Source organism: Camelus dromedarius, chromosome 4 (genome assembly GCF_036321535.1).
Source record: "Camelus dromedarius isolate mCamDro1 chromosome 4, mCamDro1.pat, whole genome shotgun sequence".
In the NCBI taxonomy this organism is placed as follows: domain Eukaryota; kingdom Metazoa; phylum Chordata; class Mammalia; order Artiodactyla; family Camelidae; genus Camelus; species Camelus dromedarius.
In genome coordinates, this window is record NC_087439.1 from 58118172 (window position 1) to 58137946 (window position 19775).

A 19775-nucleotide genomic window follows, 5' to 3' on the forward strand; every position below is an offset into this window, starting at 1 on the left:
ATTTATTATTTATAATGTAATTTTAATATTATATTCAAACAAAATCATATTTTTAAAATTATACATGAATAAACTGTAATCTGTAGACTTAGCAATAGCAAGAGAAACCGTAACTAATAACCTATCATGTAGGCCTGCCGCACTAAGACTAAGAAACAGATCTAGGGTAAGAGATGTAATTCATATTGATGAATATATGCATGCCTATAAGGTGGCATGCAGATGACATTAAAGGTCATCATCATGCAGGTCATCATTTTAAAAAACATAAAATATTAAAATAATATATTTCAAATAATAAAATTACATTAGTGTTTGCCAAAATTTTGAACTAGTCTAAATCATTACTACACTGACCACAATAACATTAAGCTGAAAGGACAATATGAAATCATTTTGAAAGAATATTTGAATTAAATTTTGGCATGTAATTTGTGCATACATAAATTCAAATTATTGTACAATTATTGTATTAGGGATGGAGGCACAGATGAATAAAGCAGAATAGTGGAGAAGACAGATACCAAAGCCAATTACCATTATAGCATGTAACCGCTGATATAATCACCACTGTGTAAGCGTGACTCCTTTGGGAGAAGAAAACAGAACTACTTGCCTGAGGGAGTGAGGAAAGGTCATGGATGAGATACATTTGGACTGGCACTAAATGAAGAGTAAGGGTTTGCCAAGAGGAGATGGAGTGGGATAGTCCAGGCACAATATTCTGAAAGCATGTTGTATGTTCAGGGAAGGAAGAGGTCAGTGTGCTTGGCACAAAACTATGGAGAAGGGAGGAAAAGTTGGGTAGAGAAATAAGTTGCAGCTGGGTTACGAAAGACATAACATTCTGTGTCAAAGGTTTTGGACTTTACATTGTAGGTAATGCTAGGGCAGAGGTTTTAGGTAGAAAAAAATAAAATGATCCAATTTGATGTGGGCAAAGAACATCGTATGTGGAGAGCAGCATGTAGTTCTTGCCCAGATAGAGGAGAGATCAGCAGAAAGAGGCAAGGCAGGAGGAAGGAATAATACCCCAAGTGAAAGATTTTAAGGGACTGAACTAAGGCAGTGGAAGAAGAAGAGTAACAGGCCTGAGATATTAGTGAGAACAAATTAATAGGTAATGGAGATGGATTGAACAAAGATAGCCAGCAAAGGGAGTGTGTTAGAAGGATTCTTAAAATTTGAACTTAAGCAAAGACAGAAGATAATAGTGATCATTAGCTGTAGAATACTGGGGGAAAATCAGGACTAACAGGAAAGGTAAGTAGTTCTACTGTAGACATAATGGTATGAGAAGATGGTGGGATAGTAGTTTGATATTTCCAATAGCCAACTTCCCTTCCTTCCTTCCTTCCTACCCTCATTCCTTTCTTCCTACCATCCTTCCTTCCTTCCTTTTCTTCCTTCCTTCCTTCTCTCTTTCCTTTCTTCTTTCTCGCCCTTCCCCATTCTCTGTTTCTTCAATATAAATATGATAGTTGGAGCCTTGGCAATGATTGGGATCACTCAGAGAGAGTGAATATGATTGAGGAAGGTACTTAAGAACAACCAGTAAAAACTTGCACTCAGCAGATGGTTAGAAGAGGAACAGTCAGTAAAGGTGAGAGAGAAAAAAATGATCACAAAAGTAAGTAGGGTAAACAAAAAATGAGTAACATCATAGAAGTTAAAGAGAGTTTAAAGAAGTCAACTTGTCAAACTTCGCAAATTCTGCAGAGGATATTGGTGCCCTTGGTTAGACCAGTAAGTGTGAAAGATTTTAACTAATCCATTTATTTATTTCTTCAATAAGCATTTTTCATAGATCTTCTATGTGCTTGGACTGGAGACATGAATATCAACAATGCATGTCACAATGTACATTGCAGTGAAATATGGAGATTTCTGCAGTATCAATAATTTTGCCAGCAAAATAGTCCATCACGGGTAGGTCATTATGGTTATGTTGGATGCTTCTCCTTCAAAATTCCTTCTCACCATTTCCTCCATCTTTTTATTCAATTTCTTATATTTAGCTTTTCCCATAAATTGTTAGCAGGCTTCCAGAAAAGCAGAATTCCAGAAAAGTTGATTTTCTGAAATTCCTTTAGTATGTGCTTGTTCCTAGCATCAGTTACTTGGAAAGCCTCAGCTTACAGTTTCACAGAGGTCCTATCCTATGAGATCCCTCTAGGGTTTCAGTGATTTTTATTAGATTTAAGATTTTATACATCTAACCATTCAAAATATTTTCACCAAGACTAAGATTTTCTCTCTTTCTGACAGACACACTGAATGATCGCTTTATTTCATTGAAAGTAATCACTCTGAAAAGTGGATCCCATGGACAAGAAAATGGGAAAACCTGAAATGATAACTAAAATAGTCCTTAGGAATGCAAGCTTCAGAGCTATATTATGTTTACTTTTCATGAGAAAGAGACTAGTATCAAATTAATCAAGTGATTGGCTGTTATCAGTTACTATTTAGTAAGTGTTCATTCTCCCTTGAACATTTGAAAAGATTAAAGATGATAATAATTCTACTAATAATTTTCCCAGCTGCTTATTCTTTGAACTAGAGTAAATCTTGGAATGTCTTAGAGATCTTGGATGCTAATGAAAGTTTTTATTTATTTTGATGAAAAAGGAAACTAAGAAGTAATTTGCTTTTATAGTTTAGTATCTGTATTTCAATCATTCTCTCCGTTGCTTCCTTGGTCAGTAAAAAGTAATGTTTGACAGTGAAATGATCCAGGCTTTATCCTTTGAGAAATCTAAGTGTTTTTCTATTTGGGATTCTCAAATTCTAAATGCCTGCAGTCAGGCATTTGGCAGGACTTACTCAAATTACTAAACCTGTTTGATTGCTGATGTTTCCACATAATTAGTGGTGTCTTCACTCTGAGCTATGACAGCTACCCACCATCCTGGAAATCTCGTTTGAGTATACACATTTCCTTTAACTAACACACATTAATACTGATCCTCCATACTTTTTCTTACTCTGACTTCCTCCATGCTCAGTCAAATATTATCTTTTCTTTTAATATATAAGTTAATCTGTAATGAAATGATTGTATGGGCAAAGATTTGTGTACACTAGGTCCAGGAGAATGGAATGACATTAGAATTCTGATCTGGACATCACTTTCTAGAACATAGTGTGGAGAGAACACTTCATGTATCGATTCACAGTCACACCATCTTTTTTCCTTTCAACTCTTGTCTGTGCATCAGTCTCTTCTTTCTTCTAGGAAGTGTTGCTAAATGTGTAATCTAATCCATTAACACTCACACACATAACTCAGGAGCTAATGCTAATTAAAAACCTGCAGTCACAAGGAGGAGAGGCTGTAAAACAAGAGTTTATCACCACACGACGTTTTAAAATACCTCTGCTTGAGAAGAAACAGACATGCTCAAGGGGAAATTAAAGACTCCATGGGCAGCTAATCTAATTTGGAGCAAGATTGACTCTGAATTATAAATGCAAAATCAACCCTCAGAATTTAAATCAATTATAGATATAAAAATCCCTTTACTATTCATCAGTTCATATTAAGATCTATGCAATTGGATTTAAAAATTTCCTGTCTTGGACAGGTTTCTGAAAAATGGCCTGGGTTGGAATAAGAGGAGTAGAATGAGTTCTCTGTCATTGCAATGACTCATTCATCACTCAAAAGCGAGACTTCACATGCATGGTACACTTAGAGACACTGAGTTTTGAAGGATATACATTTGAAAATACATCCCGACTTGCAGATTTCTTTCCTTCATCAAGGTGAAAATGTTTTATCTTTGATAATGGTGTAGATGTTGTCTATTAATTTGTATTGTTATTGTTATGAGAGGAAGCCAGTTGTTCAAAAATCTTCCTACAGTGGGATTTGCTGTGCTCTGAGATCAAGAAAACCATTTGAGCATCTCTTAATGTGTGTGATCTTCAAGTTTTTCTGAACTATTACTTGCCAATATCCCTATAATATTTTTAAACAATCCTAGGCTTTGATTTTAAGAACTTCCCATCCTTTCTTCCAAGCAGTGTTTTTGCATTCATTTACAAAGTGTCAGCCTTGGACCAGTTGAATTAGCATCACCTCGGAACTTGTTTGAAATGCAAGTTCTCAGGCCTCCCCAGACTGGCTGAATCAGAAACTCTAGGGATGGGGCTCAGTAACTGATGTTTTAACAAGCTCTCCAGGCGATTCTAAGACACCTCAGTTTTGAGAACCTCTTCTCTTCTGAACTATGTCTTGTCACTATTTTGTGTTTCCTTGACACCTCAGTTTTGAGAACCTCTTCTCTTCTGAACTATGTCTTGTCACTATTTTGTGTTTCTTTGACCCCTTTGGCAATATGGTGAAGCCTATGGATCTTTTATCAGAATAGTATTTTTAAATATCCAAAATAAAGTACATGGATTACTAAAGAAATAGGTTATCTTGAAATTAAGTTATCCAAATATTAAAGACAAATCTGTGATACAATAATACATGTGCTTCTTTATTAATACATTTAACTAACAAGATTCATGGGTGAGTCTAATAACTATCATAGTTTTAAAGTATTGGTAATCAAAAAAGTTATCCGGATATCTGCAACAATCACAATGTGACATGATTATATCTGTGGTTTATATTAGTGACAACGTCACAGATAAGACTAATGCTCTTGTGGTTTATGCCTACATTCATAATTGAAGGAGACATTGAATTTTAGTCAGCAGTTAATGAAAATGAAAATAGGAGTTTTTGTGCATCTAAATTAATCCCCTGAGTTCTATCCACAAACCCTAGGAGAAAAGAAGCCTTACAGAATGGGTCATTTTTAGCCCATCTAAACTATGCTTATCTTGTAATCTAATAAATATACTACATTTTAAAACAAGGTGGGAGACAAGATGTGAATCAGAGGTATTCTGGAAGCCATAGGGTGTTCTCCCCTAGGGCACCCCATGGCCTAACACCTGTGACTGCTAAAGCCTAGCTGATTTCATAGTTTACTGGAAGGACCACCCATGCTACATGTTTTCCTGCTTGGTCACCCAAGACCTTTATATCCATTATCGCTTTACATTTCTTTCCACGTACTTTGCAAATCTTTCCTGTCATTTACGTATTGACACCTCTTGATTCTTTAGAACCTCTTAGAAACAGTGAGTTTTCAACTCTCCATATTGTCACTGTGAACTCCATTTGAGGAAATGGGTATTCAAAGATCACATAAACAAGTCAAGGTCATGGAACAGAGTTCAGAGCCATGACTCCCATTTGGGTGCACATTTCAGGCTCTGTGTTCTGACCTTGCTGCACAGAGGCAGGGAGCCAGTGAGACCTGACATGGTCACCATTTGAGATAGCTGAGTGGCCATATCAGCTGAATAAGAAAAGCGAAAAAGGATTCTTTCTATGTCAGCCACTTATGACAGACTAGTCAAACAGGAAATAATTAGAAATAATTAGAGTATAAAAGGATGAATCTACTTTCATCATGAGACAGAAGACAATAGACTGTCAGAAAAAAAAAAAAGCCTCCCATTTTGTAGATGGGACAGTGTACAAAGGAAGTTTTGACAATTCCTTATTTTGGAAATCATTATTTTAAAACCATGTCTTTAAGCTTTCAGCTCCTTTCATTTGACAGATTTTTTCCCCAAACCCTGATTATTAAAGGATAGCAAAAGGTCTTCTGAGGGGCTTTCTTATAAAATATTTTCTTCTATATTGTCTCTTGTTGGTATGAACATTTTGATACTGTTTATAGTATCAAATACTGACACTCATTTCTAGTCTTAACTTTATATTTTGGAAACAGTGTGACTTTGACATGTGTTTTCAAAAGCTCAATTTTATTAATCAACTGAGGATTACATTTGCCCTACTGATTCAAATGTATTTTTAATTGAGTGCCTACTATGGCATTCAATTAAAATATTTATTTATATGTAAATAGTTGAGTGCCTACTATGTGCCAAGCTCTTGCAATATAAAGGAAGCACTGTAATGCAGGAAATAAGGTAGCACATCCAACTGGACAGGAAGAGTAGAGGAAAAGAAAGTGAGTCTCTGCAGATGTTACAGCTGTGCAGAGAGCCAGAGGCCAGCAGTGAGCAGGCACACAGCAAAAAGACTGCAGTGCAGGAAGAACCCATGAGCATCTTAGTTGGGTGTAAGAGTCTGCAAAGGATCAGCTGTGGCAGGAATAAAACCAAGTATTTTGGTCAAGCAGAGTACTGTGTTTTCTCCTTTAGCGTTAGCCAGGGGTGTAGAAATGTCTGCAGGCAGCTGCAGAAGGCAAATTTAAGAAAGATAAAAGACAGGGCATTTTTACAGGAGAGAGAGAAGGGAAAGCAATGTTTTCTGTTAACTTCTGTTTCTCATACGTAATATCCACATTTGGAGAGTTGAACGAAAGCAGAGGAGGAAAGCTTGCAGAGTTCCTGTGCAGGAGGGCGGGGGAGGGTCCTTTGGAGGAGGGCCTTCTTCATGAGAACCAGTGTCTCCAGAGACAGAACAACTGCCCCCAAACTCTGGAGCTAAATTCAGTGTTTGGGAATGCAGTAGGTATTTACTATTATGTTAATGCCAGGAAATAAAGATTTCCAATGAGCTTTGGAACAGGAATAAATCAGGGTTCTAAAATGTATCAGTGGAAGGCACTTCTGACTTTCATATGAATCCTGTGCAATTCCACTTAGCAAGTCAAAGACTGTTAGTTACTTTCAGGGGTGGCCCATGCTTTACAGAACCATGCAAGTATAATATCTGATCGATAGAGTTGTCAGAGTAACACCAACAAAACTAGCTGTTTTCATGTTTATTACCAAGAATTAAGCTATGACTGACTGAAAATAATGGGTAAATGTGAGGTTTAGTGTACATAATAAAAGCATGAAATAGATCTGAGGGGGAAAAAGGGAAAAGAAAGAAAGGAAAGGGTTTAACTATTTAATATCTACTTTTCAAGTGGGGTCAGGGAAGGTTTAGAGTAGAAGTGAATAAGGGAACATATAATTCATTATCCAAACTAAGAAATGTTTATCTAGGAAGATTGCTCAGGCTCTTCCCTAGTATCTGTGGAGCCTGAGTCCAGAGTACAAATTCAAGCCCATATTTTGACATATATCAAGTATACAAAGGAAGCCACAAAACTGTTCTGTAGCTTTCTATATCTGTCTTTACACATAAATATTCAAAACACCCAAGAAGGTAAGTTTCCAATTTACAGTTCTCAGAATTCTTAGGATCCTTGGAGTTTTATATAGGAACATGCTGATTTGGGGTAAACTGGCCCCTGGCCTCCAGAAGGGCCATCCCTTTTCTGTATCCCTGAGCTCCTCCTTGCACTGATGGGGCCTCTCAAGTGGAATGCACACTTCAGCCTGCACATCTGTGTTCCGTTCATTTCTCAGTGTCAGCACTCCTCCCATGGCCACTTGTTGAGACTAGGGGTGGGCATAGAAGAGGCAAGATCTGCCCTCAGAAAGAAGAGCCCAGCTAAAAGATTCCTGCAGTTCCTGGATATGAGCATAAGTCATTTGGCTTGGAAGCTCTGGGGCCCCAAGGTTCCCCAGACATGGATAGAAGGGGAAGGTTAAACTTCAGTTGGACATGCTGCCTTGGCTCAGATAACTCATCACATGGAAAGAGATCAAGCTAGAGTGAAACCAGTATTAGAGTCTCTAAAGTGCCTGGAGAAGAACATAGCTCCTTTCTCATGGATCTGAGACCAGTACTGCAAATGCTAAGCTGGAATTGACGCCAGGACAACAAGCAACAAACATAGACTTGAGCAAACAAATATATATGGTTGCCCTAAATTTGTGGAGCACATGCACTGGAGTGTAAACTGCAGTCTGGAAAACTGTCCTGGGTGTGTAGACCTGGATCAAATAGGTTTTTCACTGAAAGAGCTCTTTGTATATCCTGGGAAATGAAGACCATTCTCCTACAAACTTTGTATGACTAAATAACAGTAAAAAATAAGACTGATACAGTTGGGCAAAGTTCCTGGACACAGAATCCAAAGGAGAAAAATGGCTCTGGCTGCACTGGTTACATGAACACACACACACACAAATTTAAAGTAACCAAAATGAACCTTTCATAGATTTTGAAGTTTATGAGGAAACTGGATGCCCTATGAAGATTAAGAGGATAGCCATTAGCAACTGTCTGGAAATAGACTTAAGCAATGACATAATTTTTGCAGAACTAATTTCAGGAAAGGGAGCACTTTCTGATTTATAGGAAGAATGCAAATTTTAGTTTGTTGTTTTGTTTGCTTCATTTTGAGGTAATGGGTTATACACAGAGAACCCGTAATGAAATAATGGAGTGTTATGCACTGAATGTGTCCCATCTGTCCCCAGATTTATCTGTTGAAGTCCTAACCCCCAGTGTGGCCGTATTTGGATATGGAGTCTCTGAGGAAGTAATTAAGGTTAAATGAGATCAAAAAGGTGGGGCCCTGAGAAGCAGGATTAGTGTCCCTCTAAGAAGAGACACCAGGTAGCTGATTCTCTCCACATGCCCAAAGAAGAGTTCATTTGAGTACACAGCCAGATGGCAGCTGCCTAGAAATTAAGAAAAGAGGTCTCAATGAAACCTTAGTCTTGACATCTTGCTGGCACCTTGAGTTTGGATTTTCCAGCCTCCAGAATGGTGAGAAATAAATTTGTATTGATTAAACCATCCAGTCTCTGGTGTTTTTCTTATGGAGCCTGAGCAGACTAAAGACATGTAATAAAAAAATAAGAAACTGGGGATTAAATATAAATGTTTTTCCAGAAAATTTAAGACAATAATGGGATGAAATACAGCATATACCCAGAGATAAGATAACAAGAAAAAAGATATAAGGAAAGTTAAGTGTAAAGGACAAACTGAATAGCAAAGTTATTTAAGAAACACTTTAAAACAAAATTATGTAAAGAAAATATTTGCGCTTTCAGGAGCCCTGAGAAATGCCCTCTAGCTGGGGTCTGAGAGAAGAGAATATAAATGGAATTTAGAAACAAACGAATATCCATTCAACTTTGCTGAAAAGATAGGCTAAAGGGGTTTGCTTAGGATTTAAGTACTCCTAGATCATTTACAGGTGTGGTTCAGAGTCCATGAGTCTATTAAATCACTGAAATTATATACAAAGTCTTACATACTTAGAATAGTAACCTGAAGAAACAAAGCAACTGGCATCTCCACTTTTTTTCCAGGCAAAAATTAATGAGGAGGCTGGCTTTTTTTCCTACAGACTTCTATACTTAACAGGTGATAATTTCAAATTTTAAAGCCAGGAGAGCAACCATTACCAGTTATTCCCATTTCTTACACCTGGTATTCCAGAGGTGGCACATTTTTAAAGAGAAAGTGACAATGGAAAAGAATTAATAGTTCTCTGGTGAAAATCTCATTCCACTCCCTGTTTTGATTACTGTTTTCTGCTCCAAAGAGTGGTCTGCATACACACTTCCTCTCCTCCTGTTTTCTCTGTCCTTCTAGTCATGTTACCACTGTTTTAATTATTGGGTTACATTATCTCTGTCAGGGCTTATCTCCTACCCCCAGTTATTTAGAACATTCATGACTATTTATTTTTATTACCCTACAGTCAGCCCTCTTATCCAAGTGTTCTGAATCTACAGATTCAACCAACTTCAGATGGAAAAAAAAAATTCTGGAAAGTTCCGAAAAGTAAAGCTTGAATTTGTCACCTACCTGGCAACTATTTACATAGTATTTACATTGTATTTACCAACTGTTTATATAGCATTTACTTAGTATTAGATATTATAAGGAATCTAGACATGACAAAGTATACCGGAAGATGTACATAGGTTATACACAAACACTATGCTATATTATATAAGGGAGTTGAGCGCCTGCATATTTTGGTATCTCTAGGGAGGGGAAGTGTCCTGGAACCAGTCCCCAAGCATACCAAGGAATGACTGTATATTAATAATTAGCTACTGTTATTTTTATTTGGCTCATGTATACTTTATAATTTATTTAGTGGCAAACAGACATCTTTATGGTGTTCTTCCTAGTTAAGAACATGAACTACTATCCTCTGTTGTGACTGTTAGTAGTATTTAAAATGTATTTCATTCATTTCTTGTTTAATTTATTCTTATATATTTTATTTATACTGACGTTATTACAGATATACTCCTTTTTCCCCACTGCATCTTCTGTGTGGTTGTTATATGTATATTAGGAAAATAATGATTTGTGCCCATTTACTTTGTAGGTTTCTACATTTGTGAATTCTCCTACTGCTTAGATTAGCATTCCAGGTGTGTCCATAACTATCATCAGAAAATCTTGTTAGTCTTTTGCTCCTTCCCATAGTTTTGACCTCTATTTTGTTTAGTTTTATTTTATTTTGCATTGTTGAATCACATTGGTTGGTTCATCTAGTTGGATATTAAATAATAGTCGTGATATGTAAGCATTCACATATTGATCCTGACTCTGGAGACAAAGCTTCTAGTATCTTTCTATTGACATGATGATGATTTGGGGGCTGAAGTATCTTTTTTCATATCAGTGAAGTGTCTGTATATATAAATTTCTTATTTATATTATTTTAAAAAATAAGTATGTAATTGAATTTTGTCAAATGCTTCTCCACTGTATTTGGAGATGACAGTTTGATTTTTTCCTCTTAATACTATTAACATAATGTATTAAGTTAATAGATTTCTAAATATTGATTCATCCTTGCATTCCTAAAATAGATCTTACTTGATCATGAAAAATCTTTTAATATGCATTTAATTCTGTTTGCCAATATTTTACTTTATCAACATTCATAAGATAGCAATTGTACTACCTTGATGCAATATCTGATTTTGAATTCAATGATGTTCTCACTTTATAAAAGAAGTTTGGAAGGTTTACTCTTCCATATATGTTAATTATGTCTTTGGTTTTTTTCTGATATTTCTATCCACTTTATCATTGTTGAGAGAGGTAAAATCTCCTACTACTTTTGTGGTTTTATCTAGTTTTCCAATTTCTGCTATATATTCATAATTTCATGGCTATTCATAAATGTTATGCTTTCTTTTGGAATTGTACCAGTTAAGCATTATAAAATACCTTTCTTTTCCTCAAATAATGCCTTATTTAAAAACCTAAATTCCTCCCTGCCTGATATTAAGAGCAGGACTGTTTCTTAGTTATTTGGATTTGCCTGGTATCCTACCTTTGCCGATCCTTGTATTTACAAGTGTTTAGGTTTGTCTTTTGTCTGCCTCAGAAAAGTGGTTTTTCTTGTGATTCAAGCTGAAAATCTATTACTATATGCGTTAAGCCCTGTGCCTAAGTTTACTAGATGCATTGGGCTTGATTCTGTCATGCTTTCTATTTTTAAATTTTGTTCAAAAAAGTATTTTACGATAATCCATTTCTCAGGAAACCACTCTAATGAGGATTTTACCTCAACAACTCCACTGAACCTACCTTTGTCAACGTTACTAATGATGCTTATATTGCAAAAAAAATTAATGAAATTCTCAGCTTCATTTTGGCTAATGCCAAGTGTCAGTACACACAGACTTTCAGAGCATACCAAGTAGAGTGAACCAGAATTTTGCGAACCTTTTTAGTTGCATGATAGACATGTTGGTGAGATTTCTAACCTGAGATGCAGCATAACAAGAATTAATTTCACAGGACTGAAAGAACTGATTAGGGAAAATACTCTATTGTATTTATGTGGAATATTTTTAATATTTCATTTTAATATTCTATTTTCTGGATATATCAGTAAACGTCTTTCATTTCAAGAGTATAACTCACAATAATTTTATATATTTTATTTTTAAATTGAAATAAAATATTTAAAAATAATAGTAGATTCTGATACACCAGAATTTTATGTAAAACAACCTTTATTAAATATTCTTACTTTTCATGATAATATAATTATTTGCATAGGTTCAGTAAGAATATACCCTCCTTCCTACCAGTATGTAATTTTATAAATAGATTGTGTACTGAAGGACCTAACCAGAAGTCACATATTTGAGAATGATAAATTAATTATGATCATTTGGGGAAGAAAGTTTGACTGTCCTTACAGAGCCAATGACTACAAAGCCCTCCTGCAAAAACTGGCTTGGTGCTTGCCTTACAGGTCCCACCCAGGCTTGGTGGTGGTAAGGAAGAACAATTCCAGGCATGCTAGGAATCATATCAGATTTGGGGAACCTTGAGAAAAATGGAATTCACTCAAATTTATAGACACAGCAAGTGAAATCTGGCATAGAGACTTTTTTTTTTTTTTTTTTTGGTGTGATTGATTAGTTCCAAGATGGCAAAAAATATAGACTTTAAAAAATCCAATCATAGATTCCTTGTAAAATTTCCAGGGAAAAGTTAAGTTACTAACCTTGGTGGTTGATCAATACTGTATGGTTAACAAATTAGACAAACTAGATGAGATGGACATAGTCCTAGAAAAACATCAACTCCCAAAACTAGCTCAGGAAGAAATAGTTAATCTGAATAGACTTATACCAAGTGAAGAAACTGAATCAGTGATTAAAAAAATGCCCATATCTGGTCCAAGTTCAGATGGCTTCACCACTGAGTTTCACTAAACATTCAAAGAAGACTTAATACAGACTCTTCAAAGAATTCTTCTTCACAAACTCTTCACAAAAATAGAAAAGGAGGATTACAATCCAAATTATTCTACGAGGCTGATACTACCATGATAACAAAACCAAATGACCGCACAAAAAAAACTACAGACCAATATGTCTTATGAATATGGATGCAAAATTCCTCAACAAAATACCAGCAAACTGAAATTAGCAACACGTAAAAAGAATTAAACACCATGACAAAGAGAGGTTATCCTAGGGATGCAAGATTGTTTTAACATCTGAAAATTAATTAATGTAGTACATCATATAAATAAAATATAAAACAAAAATCACACAATTGTCTCAATAGATGTAAATAAATCATTTGACAAAATCCAACACCTTTTCATGGTAAAAGTAATTAACAAACTGGGAGTGGAAGGGAACTTCAACTTTATAAAGGACATCTACAGAAAACACACAGTTAACACACTTAGTGATGAAAGAGTGGATGCTTTCCCCTAAGATCAGGGACAAGACAATGATGTATTCTCTTGTTGCTTCTATTCAGCATTTTACTGAGCGTTCTAGCCACGGCATTTAGACAAGAAAGAAATAAAAGACATTCAGATTCAAAAGGAAGAAGTAAAATTATCTCTGCAGGTGACATGATCTTTTACATAGAAAATCATAAAGAATCCACTAAGATATATTATAACTGAGTTCAGCAAGGGTTGCAGGATATAAGACCAATATACAAAGGTTAATTTTATTTCTATACACTTGCAATAAACAATCCAAGAGTAAAATTTTTTAAAAATTCCATTCATAATAGCATCAGGGAGAATAAAATGCTTAGGAATAAACTTAACAAGTGAAATGCAACACTTACACTCTGAAAACTATAAAACATTGTTGAAAGCTGAATATAAAGTCATCCAATGTTCATAAATCAGAAGATTAAACATTTAACATTATAATGACAATACTCCTCAATTATCTACAGATTCAATGTAATCCCCATCAGAATTCCAACAGACTTCTTTGTACAAATTGACAAGCACATGCTGAAATGCATATGGAGATGCAGGAGACCCAGAATCCCAAACAACTCTGAAAAATAAGAAGAAATGCAACAACTCACACTACTTGATTTTAAAACTTACTACAAAGCAAAGTAATCAAGACATGTGGTTTGGGCATGAAGAGAGAGATAGACCAACAGAATTATTCAGAAATAAACTCATACATTTATAATCAGTTGATTTTTGATAAGGATACCAAGACATTCTTCAATGCCAAAAACGATATTTTCAACAAATAATACCAGGATAAATGGATAGCTACATGCAAAAGAATGAATTTGTCCCTTTATCTCACATTATATACAAAAATTAAGTCAAAATGGACCAAAGACCTAAAGGTAAGAAAAAAGAAACCTATACATTCCTTAGAAGAAACCATAGGAGTAGATCTTCGTGACCTTGCATTTGGCAAAGGATTTTTAGATAAGACACCAAAAAAAAAAAAAAAAAAAAGCAAAAGAAAACTAAAGAAAAAAATAAACATTGTATTTCATCAAAATTGTAAACTTTTGTGCTATGAAGGATACCATCAAGAAAGTGACAAGACAACCCACAGAATGGGAAGAAAATTTTTGCAAATCGTACACCTGATAAGGGACCTACATCTGGAATACATGAAGAACTCTTTCAATTCAATATTAAGAAGACAAACAATCCAATCCAAAAAATGGACAAAAGATTTGAATAGAAATTTCTCCAAAGAAGATACACAAATGACCAATAAACATGTGCAAAGATGCTCAACATCATTAGCCATCAAAGAAATGCAGATTAAAACTACAAGATACCACTTCACACCCACTAGGATGGCTAAAGTACAAAAGATAGTTAATAACAAGTGTTGGGAAGCATGTGGAGGAATCAGAATCTTCATTACACTGCTAGTGGGCATGTAAAATGGTCCAGCTGCTTTGAAAAACAGTTTGGCAGTCCACAAACAAATATAGTTAACACGTGACCCAACATTTCCACTTCTAGGTGTATAACTAAGTGAAATTAAAACATATGTTCAAAACAAACCTGTACACAAATGTTTATAGCAGCATTATTCATAATAGCCAAAAGATAGAAACAACACAAATGTCCATCAGCTGACAAATGAATAAACAAAATATGGTGGATCCATACAATGGAATAATTTAGGAATAAAAAGGAATGAAATATTGAAACAAGCTAAAACATGGATGTACCTTGAAAACATTATAGGTGAAAGAAGTCAGTCACAAAAGAGCACATTCTATATGATTCCATTCAAATGAAAGTCCAGCACAGGGAAGTCTATTGAGACAGAAAGAAGGTTAGTGGTGGTTAGAGCTTGGGTGGGAGCAGGGATGAGCGGATAGAGGAATAATAGCTAAGGATCCATGGTTTCCTTCTGAAGTCATGAAAATGCAATAAAATGGACTGTAGTGATGGTTACACATCTTTGCATATGTGTAAATCTACTATACCAGTATAATACAGTAAAAACTAAGAGAGTGAGTTATATATATTTAAATTATATATATTTAAAGTTCTTTTCCTTCTTTTTCTTTCTGCTATTCAGCACAAAACTATACAATGGAATATAATGATGAGAAGAGACAAATCTGTACATTTTCCTATTTCTGGTCATCTTTTCCTTTCTTTCAGCCTAGGAAGGAATTTTCATATACTGCAGTTTATTTGGAATTTTCTAGCTTATAAAACAAATTCATAACTTAAATAAATTGGTATGAAATGATTTATAGGTTTATTGAAGACTTCAAAGAGAGTAATAGTGATACAGTCATTGATTTTAAGAGGTATTCCACTGATTGCTGTAAGGAATTATGTTTATAATTTAGAGTATTCAGCACTCCAGTAAACATGAGTGAAGATCAACTTTAGCTCATAACTTTAATATTTTCATACAATCAAATGACAGAGATATACATTAAGTAGGCATAATATGAGTTGTTTTAATTGTTCAGAATAACTTGGGTATATTTTAGATGTAAAAGAAATGGTGATTTCAATTAGCATATTAAAACCAAGAGAAAATTAAAATAAGTTCACATAAAAAAATTATCAAGCAATAAATACAGCACTACAGCTACCACTACTTCTATGTACATTGGATTGCATTTGAACAAACAATAAATTCCAGAATAAATATTTTATGAAAAAATGCACTAAATAACTTTAGAAATTAAAAAATGACAGAATTTTTTTAATTAAAATGACTCTCACAATTATTTGCAGAAAAGTAGCAGATTTGCATTTTAAAAGTTAGAAATTCCCCAAATAAGTTTTTAGATGCCAAAGATGTTGGCTTTTTAAAAGTATAGATTTTATTTATTCTTCATGAGTAAGATACAAAGAAGAGCTTAATTATTAGCACTTCAGCTTTTGAGAAATCTAATACTTAAAAATATTACTCCTAAAAAAAACGGGTACAAAAACTAACACTGATTAATCATGAAATGCCTATACCTGAAGACAGTACAATAGATAAATCCTGACCGTAAAGGAAATCTGATCTAAGCTTAATATGATAAAAAAAAAAAAAACTTGAAAATTACAATGTAATTTTAATATAATGCTCACTGATAATTTGACATTTTCTACTGTTATTTATGGTTGAGACTCAGTAGTTCGTCTGGAAGAATGCTGAAATACATGAATAACACCAGCAAAGAATATGAATCTGTGTCTTTAGCTAAGAATATGAATCTATGTCTTTAGCTAAAAAGTGAGTTTATTTAAAGGAATTTTTGTATAATTTAGGCACTAAGAAGTCCAGATTAGCCTGTGTTCTTTTTGTATGACAGCTTATTATGAAATTAATAAATCTGAAACTAACACTGTTTTTTACATGCATATAGATAAATCATAAATTATAAATCTATTGACCAGGTCATTTAATAAATTAATTCTTACTAATTTAGATAATCTACCTGGACAATTTCAAATGACCTTTGAACTTACCATCTTTTGACAGCTTAAAAACCAACCTATGATGACTAAGTCATTGGTTTAATCCATTTTAAGCAGACTGACACACCACACAAAAAACACATAGACAATGAATTCTCCTGCCAAAATTAACTTTTTCTAATTGAAGTCACTTTTGTTTTCCAGAAATTTCAATGGAAAATAACATTAGGGATACTAATTCCCATTTAAATGTTACTTTAATTCATTAACATGGATTTCTTCCATCTAAATTATTCGATAAATATTCTGACAACAGTTCTTCCTCACTGATAGATTAAGGTCTTTCACTGAATTGTATTATCATATAGAGTAGCTCTATTAAAATATTAAAACATTGTAATATGATATATAGTATTCCTTTTGCAAAATAGCCTGGAACATTTCCAAAGCCATACATCTTCATATAGTAAAAGTCAGAAAAGTATTATTTTTAATGAGGTAAAAACCATAAAAGTAGCAGATTGGCATTTACTATAGGACTTGTTTAAACTTTCTGGATTAGAATGAAAGTTCATCATCAAAATAAAAGGAAAACATGTAAAACATACCTGTTATTAAGGTATGAATTACCAAAGCTAATATATTTAATAAAACAATGGCCTTGAGGGTTTTTTAAAATAAATACTTTATATCTTATCATAGATATTTCTGTTCTCTTGGTTCTCAGATAAACTTCTGATGCTGGCATCTGGTTGTCTTTAAAATATTTACCAAATATAGAATTCCAGATTCTATTTTATTATAAAATCAGCCCAGACACAGTATCAGATATTAACATGCATATATTGTTACATTAAGTATTTGTTTTTTAAAAAACTTACCTAGATCGAATATGTTTGGTTTGAGACTATAAAATAGAATAACAGAATATTTATAAGTTCATTTTTCACAAATTTTTTTTAAGAAATTAAGAAAAACTTTTAAGAAACTTAAAAACTTTTAAGAAAATAAGAAATCCTTCATTGATTTCCTTCATGTAAAATAATTGTTAATTTGTCCACACAGTGAAAACGGAAGGGGCAAAATTTCTATTTACAGGTACATGGAAATGGATTCCATTCCACTTGTGTAGTAAGATAGGAAAGAAATTGACATGTTTTGTAGTATCAACCAAGATGTCTCCCTAATGATACCAAAGTAGGACTGCATATAATACATACTATTCATCAAGTCACAAAAATGTATATGACAAAGGATATGACTGTGATGTATCAGGAAATAAGTAGCTGATAATAATTCTGCTCAGTTATTTTCTTGAGGAGAAGAGTGTAAGCCAACAGGAATAATTCTTTACCTGGTCCATTTGAAAGGATAAATCAAGTAGGGTCAGAATACTTTTGGGGCAAAAAATCAACTGCACCAATGAATATGGGATAAAGATTTAAAAATAAACACATGAAAAGCTCATTTTCTCTCCAAGTCTATAGGTGTTAGCTAGGTTTCTTTAGGAAACAGAAGTGAACTCATACCCAATGTGAATGTTTACAGCCTATTTACTTGTGGATTCACACAATGCTGTGCTGGAGCTGGCTTACACCAGCCTACAATAACTGACTGTGCCCATCTGTACCCAACTCCACATTCAGTGATGTCAAGTTGACAGCTTGAAATCAGTCATGGTGGGAGTATTTACACCATAAAAACTGGCAAACATTACAAATCAGGGCTATTCCCCCACCCCCACAGAGCTATTGTGAAACATTTATCAATACACTACTGAATTCATGGGAGGGTTTTCTTTGTCACCTTCAAGAAATTCATATAATATTGAAGTCTTCTGGTTGCAAAGTCTTGGATCCAAGTCCTTGAGTTAGAAGTGGCACAAAATAGTTCAGCAATACTCCCTCTACTATCAATCATATAACTTTTCCGGTTTTATGACAACATTTTCAATATCGTGGATGCTTTTTCCATTTAAGTGTTCACTTGAACAATCATGACTGTAACCTGCACCATCACTGATGGTTGACACTGTGTAAGATGCACTACGGAGAGCATCTGAGTGGGAAAAGCTGTTTCCAAATTGGATTTTATATTGATTCCAGTTTCTTTTCAGAATTGCTTGAACCTGTAAAACAGAAAAGGCAAGAGCAATTCATTAAATGAAGCAAAGATAATGTGTTTAATGGTACAGTAAGTTATGTACAAAAGCTGTTTTTTTAAAAAAGCATTGATGTTAGTGAATAATATTACCTATCTTCTTAATTAAAAATGAAATTGAGTAAACCGTCTTTATATTAGGAAATTCATTGCAATTACTTTCTACTTTAGTACAGAGTACAGAAAAAAAAACAAACTCATTTTGTTTGTGCCTTATCTTTGAAGGTCTATAATGCATATGAATGCCTCGTTGTCAGTTAATCCACACCCTCAAAAGCTGGCACATGCAGCTTTTAATTTTATATCAATATTTCTATTAAAAGAACGAGAAGATAATTAGTGAGAATATGAAAGAGGAGGGAAAAGAGATAAAAGAAAAAGAAGTTAGGGATACAGGGAATATATATCATTATCATCATCACCATCAACAGCAGCAGCAACAACCTTTTATTGAGTGATTACCATATGTCAGGTCTTGAGCTACATTGGGGGGGTAGGGGAGAGCAGGATTTTTGTCTTAATGGAGCTTATGATCCAGAGGGAAGATGTGTTGAACAGGTAATTACAAATGGGATGAGTATTATGAAAAAAAAGTTTAGGAATGTCACCACTCCACTTTTTTGTATTTAGATTCACCTCTGCCTGGATAAATTTGAAGTTTAATGACTCTTCTTCTCTGCTTGGGATTAGAGATCAGAGCTGGGTAGGCCCTCTGTAATGACTTTGGTTTTAACTGAATGTAAGACACTCAGGTGGTTGTATTCGTATTGAGTTGGTGAGCATGTAATGAGAAGATTCAAATACATCTCCAACTGGATCACCTCCACATTTCCATGTCTGATGAGGGAGCAGACCCGTTTGGAGCAGTCAGCTTCTAGGCGAAAAATGTATTAGCTACATCCTGTGACCTGATCTATGTCTTTCCAAAGCATGTATAGCTTTGAATTGTCTACCCCAAATCTCTACAGCTCTTTGACCCCTAAAAGAAACCTGAGCATCCAAAAGCAATTTTCCAGTAATTCATGTACTACAAACATACTTATGAAT

The 19775-nt window shown here is 34.3% G+C and overlaps 1 protein-coding gene across 2 annotated transcripts in view; it reads right to left on the minus strand.

The window, feature by feature from the left end:
• Positions 1-15379: 15379 nt before the first annotated feature.
• Positions 15380-19775, minus strand: part of CALCRL (calcitonin receptor like receptor) — a 94758-nt gene continuing 90362 nt past the window's right edge. For both annotated transcript variants that reach the window (XM_064484970.1, XM_064484969.1), the window contains one exon: positions 15380-18696. In XM_064484970.1, coding sequence (XP_064341040.1) covers positions 18481-18696 — 216 coding nt within the window. In that variant the 3' untranslated portion in view covers positions 15380-18480. The remainder of the gene's footprint in view (positions 18697-19775) is intronic.